At 34.1% G+C, this 13,901-nt stretch overlaps 1 protein-coding gene across 5 annotated transcripts in view; it reads right to left on the reverse strand.

Moving 5' to 3' along the window:
* The window catches only part of csmd3b (CUB and Sushi multiple domains 3b), a 561,056-nt gene that overhangs the window by 315,844 nt on the left and 231,311 nt on the right, over positions 1 to 13,901 (reverse strand). For 4 of the 5 annotated variants that reach the window (XM_088601883.1, XM_088601882.1, XM_088601881.1 and 1 more), the window contains exon 5: positions 9,089 to 9,296. In XM_088601883.1, the coding sequence (XP_088458009.1) occupies positions 9,089 to 9,296 (208 nt within the window). The remainder of the gene's footprint in view (positions 1 to 9,088; positions 9,297 to 13,901) is intronic. The other variant, XM_088601884.1, reaches the window with a different exon arrangement.

Here is a 13,901-nt window from a genome sequence, read left to right on the forward strand (position 1 = left end):
ACGGTCAGCAGTTTAAATCTTCAGATGTTTGATCATCACAACGCTTGATTTTCTCTGCTGGAAAATCAATCGGATGGGGCATCTTTTCCTTCTGAAAGTTAAACATGCAAAGCAGCACCCATATTTAGAGATTCTTAGCTGCTGAAGCGAGCGAGACATTGAAATTATTGGGTAACAAATTGGCTCACAGTATGTGGGTTCAAGTCCCCATTGAAGACACTGGCATTGTACTCTTGAGCAGGGTGCTTTAACCCATCTTCTCCTGTCATGCCAACTGTATACGTAATCAGAGTTTAAAGGGGTAATCCCTCTGTCCAGGGAGAAGCTCTATGGTTTTCTTGATGCTACAGAAACCAAGATGTGCTCAGGTCCAATATGCCACTAACGTGTGGACTTTACCTATGAACTCCTGACGTTTATTTCAAGGGATCTGAATCTTTAAATAGACCATCTGTTCTTATGGCAGTGTTGCAAAAGCACAATATTTAATCTGTTAAGTTATCAGGTACAGACCAGCTATAATGTCTTGGCAGCTTTGCAACACACCCCACAAATGGCAATATGGTATCTGAACCATATCTTGAAGAAAGTATTTGCTTAGAGCAAAGAACTGACACCTGGGTTATGATAAGAGACAGGTATTTTTTCTGAGCTAAGAATAGTATTTCTCTGAATTACTTAATTACTGTCTGTAATATTTTCCTAACTAGCAAAAGGTAACTTTTTTTTCCCCCAGATCTCTACACATTTTCAGCAATCTATAAAAAAGTAGGTCTATGATCTTGTAGTACATACATAGGTTAGGAGATCCCCCACCTGACAGACTCTGCCTCCATTAAGACTGCATTCCAACTTTCAGAAATTATGTGGTTTAATCAAAAAATGTAATACAATTAGTGTACAGAACTGCATTTATTTTCATTTTAAAGCATTTGTGTCTTAATGTCCTAATTTGTACACAGTGTGTAATTGCTTGCTGTCAGCAAATGAAAAACAGACTGATAAGGATTCCAGTGTACAGTACTGTTAGTTAACAGACTTAAAACAGAAATGTAAGTTTAAAGGCAGAGGTATTTGTTGTACCCCTCATATATAAACATTAAAAAGGGACAGATAGATCTTTAAAGATAGTAGTTTACTTCCAGATTCTGCTATTGCTATGCATTCTAAATACAATTAACTTTTCCTGAATATTCAGTGCATTAGAAATTGCTAATGTAGGATGAAATGGTAAAAATGTAATTTTTGTATCCATTCAATTGTGCTGAGCAAACTCATTTGTGAATTATCTGATGTAGTTCATTTCATAAAAGAAGAATTGATTCTCTACATATTTGTGGAAAGTGAATTCCACCAGTTTGAAATGCATCTCTGAATAAAGTTATTAAAATCATATCTACAGAGGATTTTAAGGAATTTAATTTAATACTATATATTTATATATTGCTTTGGTGGGAGCCTGATCAGTACTTGGAAAATTAGGCATTGAAATCAAGCTTTAAAATCAAGCAAAAATAAGCACCCAAAAGCTGGATGAGGACGTCACATTCCTTTCTGAATGAGCAATCCCAAAACATACCTGAGGGCACTTATCATTGGTAAGCTACATGTTACATTGGTTTACACAATTATACAGAGAAATACTGTATGTAAAGCGAAAAGGGAAACCTCACATCTCAACTAAATTGAAAAGAAAGATGAAAAAGGAAAGAAGGTACTGGAATAACTTTGTAAATACAAAACACAGAAGACCTCCAAGGTGAAACATACATAGACTTTTATAATGCAATTTAGCTAGACATTTCTACATAAGTCTAATAATTCCAAATTTATACAACAATCCAAGAATTGTTTTTGAATATCTGTTATTATAATATACTATGTTTTGGCTCAACCTGCTTAGAGGTAGCATCCTGCCCATAGGACTAGGTACTGTAGGTAGCTTGACCCCCTATTCAGAGAGAGGAGTTAACCAAGGAGTAACTGCAAAGATGAAGATGGGGTAGAGGAGGGATGAATGTAACAGAAATGCAAGAAGACCCATGTGCAAGTATATAAATAGCAAAAGTTGGTAATGATTGTGATTTAAAACAGCTGGGTGAGATTGGTACAGTATTTCAGCCATTACAGTATCCCTCCCGAATTTCAGTTAAACTATTCCATTTATTGGGGTCTCAGTACAGTGTAAATTTATTACAAATTAATACAACCAGATAAGATTAAAAGGGATCGCAGCCTCTGTCTTGCCTCACCCCACACAATAGATTTTTGATTAAAGACAGATTTTAGATGCATTCAGATCCAGCAGGAAAAGACCCCATTACTGACAGAAATATCCCATTCTAAGTCATTTTATTAATGATCCTTTAATTATCACCTGAACACTAGGCCATTAGCTTCTCTACATAGAAGTTTCTATAGTAGAATCCATTTGCTCTAATTTATGGTGGGAGTCAAACCGGTAACTTATAAAAAATAAAGAAGCTATCTAATCCATTCCAATCTGTTTTGATTTTATTAAGAATTTGCAGGTCTCACAGCACTTTTCAGAACCTGGGGTTTGTAACCCAGACTCTGCCTAAATACACAGCTCTACCTAACCCTTTCTCCATACAGTACTCTGAAAATATGTTTATACTGTACTGTATACTGTATTTCCTAACTTTTTCTACTCTGTAACAAGCTTCTTTAGTTGTCATGTGTAATTGCAGTGGGTTTTACACTAGTTATGTTGAAATGATCTTCCAACTACAGTTGTATTGGATGAAACATACTGTAACTGTCATTAAGTATGAAATAAAGTAATAAGTGGTAAATAAAAATTAAGAATCAAGTGGAATAGTCTATATGCAAATGTACTTCTTAGTAGAACAATGACTTAAGACTGCATAAGATGAAGCTAATGTTAAGTAATTGTAATGCTATTAGATTGTTTTAATGCTATTAGATTAGATGAACATTTTAACATAGACATAACAAGAGTGAAGGCTGAGAGAATCTTGAATATCTGACTTTGGAGTATTCAGTTTACTGAACACTAAAATTTGAAGTTGACTAAGACATCATAATATGTGAACAAATAGATAAAAGAACATGAAATCTGTGTTTGTGAATGGCCTCCACATTTCAATTAGGTGGAACATCCAGGGTTACTGACCAAATAAAGTATATCACAGGCACAAACTACACCTAGAAACGCATTGAGGAGTGATCACAAATCCATCCTGCAAAGAGTATGAACCTATTAAAAAGTTACAGGGAACTGCCTTCAACAACTTACCTAAGTAGTAAAATAAAGGGATTTTCTTTAAAACCTGTTCATCAATCTTTGAATAACAAGCCATGCAGTGTACAATAAAATCGTATGACCTGAACAGTGCTACAAAACTATGAGCATAAATGAAATGCCATATGTTTTCTTACATTATTTTTTCAATTGACATCACGTTTTCATATTGCTAATGACTTTGAAGTGAGCAGTTACTAAGAGATAAAAAGACAGTTACCGTTGTAACTGGTTCTTTTTTCCAAAAGGAAATGTAAATAACATAAGGTGCAAGGAAGATTCTAATACAACTACAATTGTAGACAAAATGGCTAGCACCTTGCATCAAAAAATTATTTGCAATGCATTGCAATGCATTCATTTATTTTGTGAAATACTGAACGTCAAGGAGAAGAATATTGTTTTCTTGCAATTGTTCCCAACTAGCAGGGTCTGCTTTTTGTTTCCTCTATATTAAAAACTACTGCATATCCTCACTTATTACTGATAGTTTGTGGTATCTGCGTTTCATTTTCTTAAAAATGTATGTGTATGAACAAACTTTCTTATTTGTAAAGGCATGTTCCGATCACAATGTATTTTAAAACGGCATTATGGTATTACAACCAGATAAAACACATCAAAACACTAAAAAGTATAACATTTTACCAGTGCAAAAATGGTTTTCTTTATAATTTTAAAGACACATTTATTTGTGCTCACAAGTTAAAGTTTAGACAAACTTTGCTTAGCATTCCCCTGAGAAAAAGTGTACTCATCTTATTTATTATATCTTTAATGTGTCAAAAATAAAAATGTTATGTTGGTTCTGAAATGTAATGATTAATGTGCAGAAAGTATGTAATGCCTGCAATGACTTCTCTTGTGTGCAGAAGCTGAGAATGTAAGGAAAATACACATTTGTGTTTAATTATTGAAGCTACAGCTGAGTTAGGAAAGACTCAGGAGTCTAGCAGTAACATGGAGTTTGTACGACTTATAATATTTATGCTTCTAGTTGCCTAAATGTAATGGAATTACTGTACATACACAAGAAAAAAAAGAACTATGAAAACTAATTAAACTTGAACTTGCTGCTTAAAGTCACTTTTGAATAGTGTATACTGTATATTTGTTTACTTCTCTAGTCATATTACAACTTCACAGCCCATTACCTAACTTATATTGTATATCTCTGGAATTGTTCTATCACTGTTATGTTCAAGCAGGGCCTCATTAAAAATAGCAATTTTAGCAACCTTTTATCAAGCTCATCATATTGCATATCCAAAAGCAATAATATGCTAATAGCTTCTAATGGAGCCACTCAATTAGATGATCACAAACTGTATAATTTCCCAGCATAAAGCAAAACCATGATATAACACATACAATGTCATTTTTCGAATTGCAAACTAGAAATAATGGTAATATATCCACTGTATAAAACAGTACAAACAATACAAGAAAAGCACAAAAAAAGAACAGACAGTGGGAGGTCATTTGATTCTATTTATATTGGTTATCAGAATGTCTTCCAGCTATTTCTAAATATCCCAGAGTAACTTAAATAAAACTTTCTTAAAAAATGCAACAATTAAAACAATATAAATTATCTATAAAACTAACACTGCTTTCTCTTAGAATGCATGAAATCAAACACAGTGAGGAAACAGAAATTGAATTATATATTTTAAGGAAGATAAAGAAGTATACTATACATGATCATGACCCAATGCTTTTCATCCAAGGAGATTAAAAGAAGTCTGGAACAGATTTTCAAGTTCCTAGAACAAGTCACAATGTAACTGCAATAGTGTTGAAGGAAATGCATTTGGGTACAAGAAAATAATTTAAGTCCCAATTACAAGCATCAGTCGCACATTGTTAGAAAACAATCTATTTACTTTTTTATGTTCCTTGCTCTTTAACATTATGTGCCAAGGTAACTAATTATATTTATTTGCCTGTGGCATCCAGCCAAAATCTAGAGTGATCAGCTGTGTAAAACAAACTCAGAAACCGGACCTTACAGTTGCTGGCAGGTCTAGTTGAAACAAAAAAAAAAACATTTAATGGTTTCTGTAGATGCATCCTTCAGAGAAGCTTTCTGTCCAAGGTCAACCTGTTATAGTTGAAGCAGCCAGCAAGGAAGGAAGAATTTTAAACAACACAGATTAATGCAATTTCAAGATATTCTTTACGATAAGTGCATCTTGATGAATTACAGATATGAACTGGATTTAATAGGGATCAGCAGGGATTCCATTATGACAGGAACTGGCTTCAAATGAATTCAAAAAGAAATTACATTGTACCTAATTAAATTCTGAAATTCATCTTAATTCCCATAGACATATATATACACACTATTAATTATGGGAATGAATAATAATTAGCACTTGCTATTTTACAACACTGAGGGGGGCACAGGCACTTAAAATGATTTCTGATTCTGTTTTTGTGTTGAGATAATATATATTTAATATTTATAAAAAAAACTGTACTGAAAAAAGGAGGCAGTGCAAAAACTTTTTTTTGTTCCAGAAGGGTGATAGGGTCTTGCAGGATTGGACAGCAGTTAAATTTTGAAGGAACAAAAAACAAAAACTACTAATTAAATGACCAATGACAGGGTCTGCAAAAGTATAATTGATACATTAACATAACACTTTTTATTCAGTATATAAGTTGACAGTCCAATCTGAATATTCCTGTTTTGAGTGAAATTAAAGTAAAGCAGCGTATAGCCTGCCTTGCATCCTTTTTTTGCTTGAACGGGCTCTGGCTCCTTTGCAACCCTGAATTGGATGCACTGATTAGGAAATAAGATAAGATCACTTTATTAGCCACATACAATTTCTTGCATTAGGAATTTGTCTTTTTGCATACACCAGCTTGCTCTCCATGAGACACACAGGCACACAGACAGGGGGAGAGAAGCTTGGGGTCAGAACGCAGGGTCAGCCATTAATACTGCGCCCCTGGAGCAGCTGGGGTTAAGGGCCTTGCTCAAGGGCCCAACAGAGTAGGATTCCTCTGCTGGTCACAGGAGTTGAACTGACAACCTTTCAGTCATAGATCCTTAGCCAGAGAGCCACCGCTCTGTCCCAATCAATCAATGGATGGATGGATTGGTTTGAGAAATTTCTATGTTATGAACAAACTCTTTTCTTTTGCTATTTTTATTATTCACTATTTTCATTTTTTCTCATCATATTCATATTCCGCAGTACTCAGGGAGAGATTTTTTTTTATATTGTTGATCAGGGATTACTGCACAACAGTGAGTCAGTCATCTTGCAATTTACTGCTCTAAAAAAACACATTTCAGGGGAATAATGATAGAGAAGTAAAATTAAAATAAAAATCAAGGTAAGGGGGAAATTAATAAGAAGAAAACTGACTCAATTTAAACCAGTTCCTTAAGAGTGCAAAGAGTATATAACAAAATGTAATGAAGTAAACCAGACATATTCCCCAAGGCTGTGCCTTTTCTACAGAAAGGTTTTCATGCTATACTGGAACAATATAGACACCACAGCACACACTTTCAATGGTATTTATTGAATACAAAATTAATAATCAACTAACATAATGGAATATGATTTTATATAAGATATTGAGATATTCCTTTTTTTGTAATCTTACTACGTACTGTGTAAGATAGGTACATTAAAAACTCAAATCAAGCTTAAATTACTTGATTACAACAGTGTGGTATCATTGAGGAGCGTGCCAAACAGGTCTGAAAGGATGTAATACTGGATAGTAATTGTATTTCTTTCCAGATGAAGACATACAACTGCAAGTTGGTTTCTTAATTGTTTCCTGGAATTAAATGTTAAGAGATTGACTTACAAGTTTTTGTTCATAATCAATTGAGTTGAGAAATCTAAGTTTTATTTAACTTTTGCTGCAAGCTGAGCTTTGGGTGAGGGGTTTTGTTCAGCCAAACCAAAGAGGGATGGATTGGAAAAGAAAAGTTTAAGATTTATTAATATTCAACAGCAAACTTGATTAACGCAGAGTCTATCCAGCAATAGTTGTGATATCAATGCGGAATGTATCATAGACCTTGTTAATTAGTGATATAGCATTAACTTTTAAGGAAGCTTTTGCAGTATATTTTTCATTTCTATTGACAGATGAATTTTGGAAAGTTGTGTATGGTTCATTAAAGACTGAAAGGTCAAATCAAACAATTTGCATTTTACATGCCAGAAAATATGTGTTGATTGCCCACTGGTGGGATCTCAATTTGCTATATATTGAAGTGATTTCATGCAGAGCCAGCTGAATGAAAGCAGACCCAAAGGACACCATGCACAAAGGACACACGTCCATCTGTGAGAGACATGTGAAGATCAAATACATGATAAACAAATGTACTGTATTTAGCCTATACAACTTCCAGCACAAAAATGGTCTTTGGACCAGTTACCTGCATTGTGTGCTAAATAACTTCTGTGAAACTGTCATAAAATTTCTCCTTTAAAAGGACAGTGCATTAGAGATGGAACTGCAGACACAACAATTTGCAAATCCAATATCTATGGAGTTACCCCTAATGACAGAGCACTAATACAGAGAAATAAAAGAACTGATTACCCACTGTTTAAACTTGATAAGGTACTGTATACAGCAGACTTAGTCAATATTATTATCTGACATCACATTTCCAAATCAATATTTGTCAAAGTAAAAAATTAAGTTTGTCACATTCCAGGATAAAACGTGGGAGCTTTAAACACCAATTCCCCATCATCTCCATGACAGATACAGTATGGAAGATTAGCTACAGTATAATCCAGTTAGTAACAGTGCCACTAACATCAAAATTAAGAGAAGAGGTGGCTGCTGAAGACTCTACCTAGTGTCATAAGAATGCAAAAATAAATGCAGACAAGATCCCAAGCCAGCAACAGCATGCATTCATCCAAAGAGCTACTGTATGTCATCAGAAGATGAACAGATCTAGCTCTCACTGACACCAGGGAAGCTGTAATGTTGCAAATGTAACCAGGTGACAAGAAGGTGATTGGGACCTGGAGTGTTGTGGTGTTAAGATGGAGTATGGGTTAGTTTGGTAAAGGGAGGGACTTCAAGGATGTATCAACATTCTTACAGTAGTAAGTTCCCATTGAAGTGAGTTGCTGTGTTCGTGTCCTAATTGGCCATAAGAGGAGACACCATCAGGAAAACCTCCTGATGTAATATTTTAGTAATGGAAAAAGTCTGCATGATGAATGCAGGATGATATTTGAATGCAACGCTATTACACCATCACGCCACTGTTGAAACCATCAGATGTGGGGTCGGATGGTAATGACAACATGACTGACAAACATCTTAGTGACTTGGTCAGAAGGAACACAAAAGAAGGCCAGTGGGGTTGTGGGAAATAACGTTCACTTGGACAGCACACGTTCTCTGAACCCAAAACAAATGGAACCTAGTATCCATTATTAATGTTAACATGCATCTTAGGTTCGCAAGCTATCAGGCAGTGACAACTGCTGCCTAAATATTACAAATCACTGGGATAGGGTAATACATAGGATATAATGTATGGAAAATAAATCACACAACACCTGGAGAGCTCAGTCAATAGAGCACTACTGCTTGACTAGTGGTGTGCCACTGTTTGGAGAGATCCCAGTGACTGTTAGCTAAGGATATAGCCCAGATTTTACAAAGTACTCTCTGTAGAGTATGGCTCAGCCTGCACTCACAACATGTAATTTAGTAACCAGTCTTTTTTTTTTCTATAAAACACATACATAATATTAAGATTAAATAATGCATTAGATATCAACTCACCATATGGTTGGTGGCTCAGACCCTTCTACTTCCAAGTAGTCATACTTCTCCTCCATCTGGAAGTCTGTAAAAATGATGGAGATGGTGTCTCCGGGATCAGCAAGTATGGTCCATGTACAGTCCGCACTATTGTAATACTCATTCGGGAAATTGGGGCTTGAAATGATCCCACTTGAACCTCTGAGAGTACCACCACATGTGTCCTCAGCTGTCAAACACAGAAAAACTTCTGTTAGGTATCTTTCTTAACTACTTGACAAAATAAATGAGAACTTGAAAAAATAGCAGCTGATATACTGTATGTTGGGATTTGGCACAATTATATGATTAATCATAGTTTATTCCATAAAATTGTAATATTAAATATTTAATGAAGGTAAATCAATAAAATAGACTTAATTTATTAATAAAAATGTCAATGTAGGATTTTTTGAATGCTACAGATTTAACTGTAGTATAGGTTGCTCTCTTCTATTATAGAAACATAAACTGATATAAAACTTTATTCTGTTTCAAGGCTACACCAATCCTTTCATCACAATGTGAAAAGGCAGTAGTTATTAGATGAGCCTCCACAGTTGCAGTACTTTCATCTCTGTCTTCGTTTTTTAATCTGCTATACCAATATATTTTTTTTAACACCCACATTCCAGCTGCATTTCCCAACTGACTGGAGATATGCTATTCCCTATTCTTTCAAGATCTCCAATTTAATTTGGAAAAACAATTTTTGTTAACAGTCTTAGAATATTTTGATACATCAGAATATAATACAGATAAAGACACATGGACTGGTGCGTAAGCATTCTATGGGTAATTTTGATATACATGTACATATCTAGATTTATCTAAAGATAGATCTAGATATTATATATGCATTTTCTTTACACATATATAAACAGCATGTACATGTATACAACGTATGCTCACACATACGGGCATCCACATTACTAACATCAAAAGATATCTGTGGATTGAATGCATGTATCAAGAATAATAATTGATAACATTACTTCATTTAAGCATAAAACACATTCGCTCTTTTTATAAAGTATGCACTGCAGTGACCATACATAGATGTTTTCCAACTATTGTAAAGAAAGGAAAATCTCAAATCTTATGGGATTATTTTACTTCAGATTTTCTATGTTTTGTTTGTGAACCACTCCTTGACAAACTGATTCATATATTGAATAGCCCAACCTAATTCTATGCATCATATTATTCGAGCTCCAAGCCTCAGTACTTCATATACTGTAAATGCATATATGTTTTTCAATTCCACAATTCCAGAAACACATTTCCACACTGTGTCATTTGATTTGTATCATGTCATTTTGTGTTAAGCACATAAAATCAACATGGACTCAAAACATAAGCTGACATTAATTATTTCTACTTCACTGCAAAACACACATCCATAGAATTAATCTGGTCTGCAAGGGCAACAACTTTAAGTCAGTGGAATCCAAAACCATGCACTGTTTAAGTGGAATGAAGGCAGGATTCTACCTCAAATCCAACTGCATGCGATATGAATTTTAAATGTATTGATTTACAAGTGAACAAGTGACATAGGTTATACTGAGATGAAAATAAAACTGCCTCTGAGAACCCTGAATTATATCAACATAAAATGTAAACTTATGTAGAGTGTGGATGACTTTTTATAACCACCTAGTACTCTAGGTAATAGTTGTACTGTAGGTTCTAGAACAGGGTACATAACTCCCTATTTCTTCAAAACCTTGAGTTTCAATTAACACTTGATTAAAGACCTGGAAAAACAGTTAATAGGTAAAGTCCAAATCAAAGACTTACAATTTAAAGAAAGCAGACAATACAATAATTAGAGTTTAAGAGAAAAAAAAATAATGTGATTATTGTACAGTATTGTATTGTAATGTGATTATTAATGTGATTGATATACAGAGGATGGATGCCAGCATTTAAAACACTGTATGTATTACTTGATGTACAGAACTATTCATACTTAAATCAAGGAAATATATACATATTTTAATATAGTGACCCAAATGGTTTGGTTACTGCATTAACAAGATGGAGAAAGACTTGAAAGTACAGTATGTTAGACAGAAACCATATTGAAATGAAAGCTATATTGTCTTTGTAGGCAATACAACTAGAAAAGAGCAGGGATGAAACAAAAAAGATGATAATGTCACATTAATATTAGTTGGAACTTCTAGATCATGAAAGGGAAATGGCAAATTGATTAAATGTGTATTTCACTTGGCCATTTTAACAAGGAAAAGCGTTACAACATGCAAGTGGAAAAAACAGATATTTTGTACATTGTATTATCACTAATTAGCATTAGGCAAATCTGTTGTATTAATAGAATGATATGATATGTGATATTTTAATGAAAATTGTACAATGCAATGATAAGTCCTACTGTAAATTAGGATATTGTGAGAACTTTGTTTTACAAATGGATAGCTGTTTGGGTATCAGTCAAAGAAGAGTGGAAAGTCCTACACTAGTAGGTTTAATAAATTGAATTATTATCAACTCTTGTTGTTGAGAGAAGGCTTTGAGGAAATCAATTTTTAAAAATCTGCAAAGGTCCTGAAAAGGTCAACTCAAAGGACTCTTCCAAATTTAACATTGAAATATAAACCAGAAGACACACGTAATAACTACAGGGATTGAACTGTATTCAAAAAGAAAACAAGTCCTTTTTTACAGTGCTGACTGAACATAGAACAAGCAACCCTGACATGTTTTCGAAGATGATACCTTGTCTCTTCTTTTAAGAAAAAGCTGGATGACACCTTGTTATTTGTAAGCTTTCTTATTTTGGAAAAAAAAAGTTTCTTTGATTTTCATGACAGAAAGGACTCTGACCTGCATTACACCTAAAGCCTAATAGAGGGCAGTACTTAGCAGTCCTAATAGTAAGTCCAGTTTTTACAGCAACATACTAAACATTTTGATAAATCAATCATTTAATGAATTTTCTATATGAAAAGGTTTGTTTGATGAGAACAAAACTAAAATTAAAACACCCAATGGTAACCTAAAATGCTAACTTAATCACTAAATCCATAGGCATGAAAGCTTTTTTCTGTATTTTCTACCTAAAAGAAAAAATTGTACACTTAAACGACTAAGAATGCTAAGAATGTTTTATCAGTTTCAATCAACTACTTATCAACTTGATGTGCCAAAACAGGAATCTAGGCTTATTTAATTTCAAGCATTCAACTATTTTTAATAAACTGATTCTGTAATCAGTTTCAGATTTCTTCTCACTGCCTTATTGTACATACTGTAGGTTTAGAATAGTATTCAAAGCCATCCCTTCAAGTTCTTTTACCTAGCCAGATCAATCTCTATATCAACCTAAATTATCAGAAAGTATGTTATGCATGCTTTCCACTGGACAAATAACAGATAAATTACCAAAAAAGAAAGTAGGGGTCAACAAATAGCATAATTGCACACTAAATTGGAAGGAATGAATAAAAGTATTCTGGAGTATTCTCATTTTCACTGTCAAAAAGTGTTATTAACAGTATGAGAGCAATGTCCCTTTTGTATTAAAAAGTATTGTCCTCACACAATTATAATGCTCTAGGCAAGTACAACGTAGCCGATAGCATTATAATCAATGATAAATGATCTTCATCATGAAAAAGACATCAGTATTTCATTTTGATTGTAAAATAAACAACGCGAGGTTGCATACCCTTTGTCCATACTGAGAGGAACAAAGTTATTTAATTATATTTAGATTTCACAAACCGACAGACGTTAACTGCATTATGTTCTGCTGAAATGCGTTAATTATATTTCCAAAATCTAAAGAACCATTTTCCTAGTGTCTTTGCATACAGCATATGATGTACTGTACTGTATACTGTAACAAAGGTCCTTTTGTTTCACAAAATCAGTGTTTGAAGTAAGCAGGTACAGTACTACATAGAAATAAATAATCATAACATATAGAAATTACTAGGTGTACTGTCAGTGCACAGAGTGTTCTATACTTTCAGGTGAAGCAAAAACTATCACATTAGAGCTCTTTCTGACATTTCAAGAGATCCATACATACAGAATCTTTGGTTAGCCTTAGCAGATGGCTCATGCCAAATGTCTTAAAAATACTGTGAAACACAATACTGTACATCCTATATACTGTACTGTATAATTGTAAAGGTGCTGTAATGGTAAGTTATATCTCTTTTGTTTGATGGGGAAAAAAAGAAAAAAAATGTTTTTTGTCAGTTACATGGACTGTTACTGTTGGTCTCACAATAAACTTGTACAAAAAGTACTTCAAATATAAATATTTTGTCTTATTCTCTTTTTTTCCTGCATAACTATCTTCCCAAGGCTAATGCCAACACCTCAGCACCCGCAAGAGGCAATCATCCACAATATACAGTATAATAGATGTGACTTTACTTTTCTCAGCATGCTGTTTTTTGTGTAATCAAAATGGTGGAGAGAAAAAAAAAGCTACTACACTATTTTCAACAAGGCCTGCAAGAAAAAAAAAAAGAAACGTAGCATGAGTTGTTTTATATAGAGATTATGCAGTGTATATATTATACTGTATAAGTGTCACAATCGTCTTCCCTCCTGTAGAGGGTGCTCCTACACTTTTGTATTCCCGTTAGTTTAAGGTTCTACACCTGTGTCTTGTTACCGTTTTTACTATTTAAGCCTGGCGTCTCCACTATTCTGGGCTCAGTATTGGAAGACGGACGTCTGAAGACCCGCCTATTCACCGGGCTCAGGAGAAGCCCGAGGGCAAGCCCTTTTCCCCAGGCGTCCTGAGCAT

Source organism: Lepisosteus platostomus, chromosome 12 (genome assembly GCF_059453375.1).
Source record: "Lepisosteus platostomus isolate fLepPlt1 chromosome 12, fLepPlt1.hap1, whole genome shotgun sequence".
NCBI classification, from domain to species: domain Eukaryota; kingdom Metazoa; phylum Chordata; class Actinopteri; order Semionotiformes; family Lepisosteidae; genus Lepisosteus; species Lepisosteus platostomus.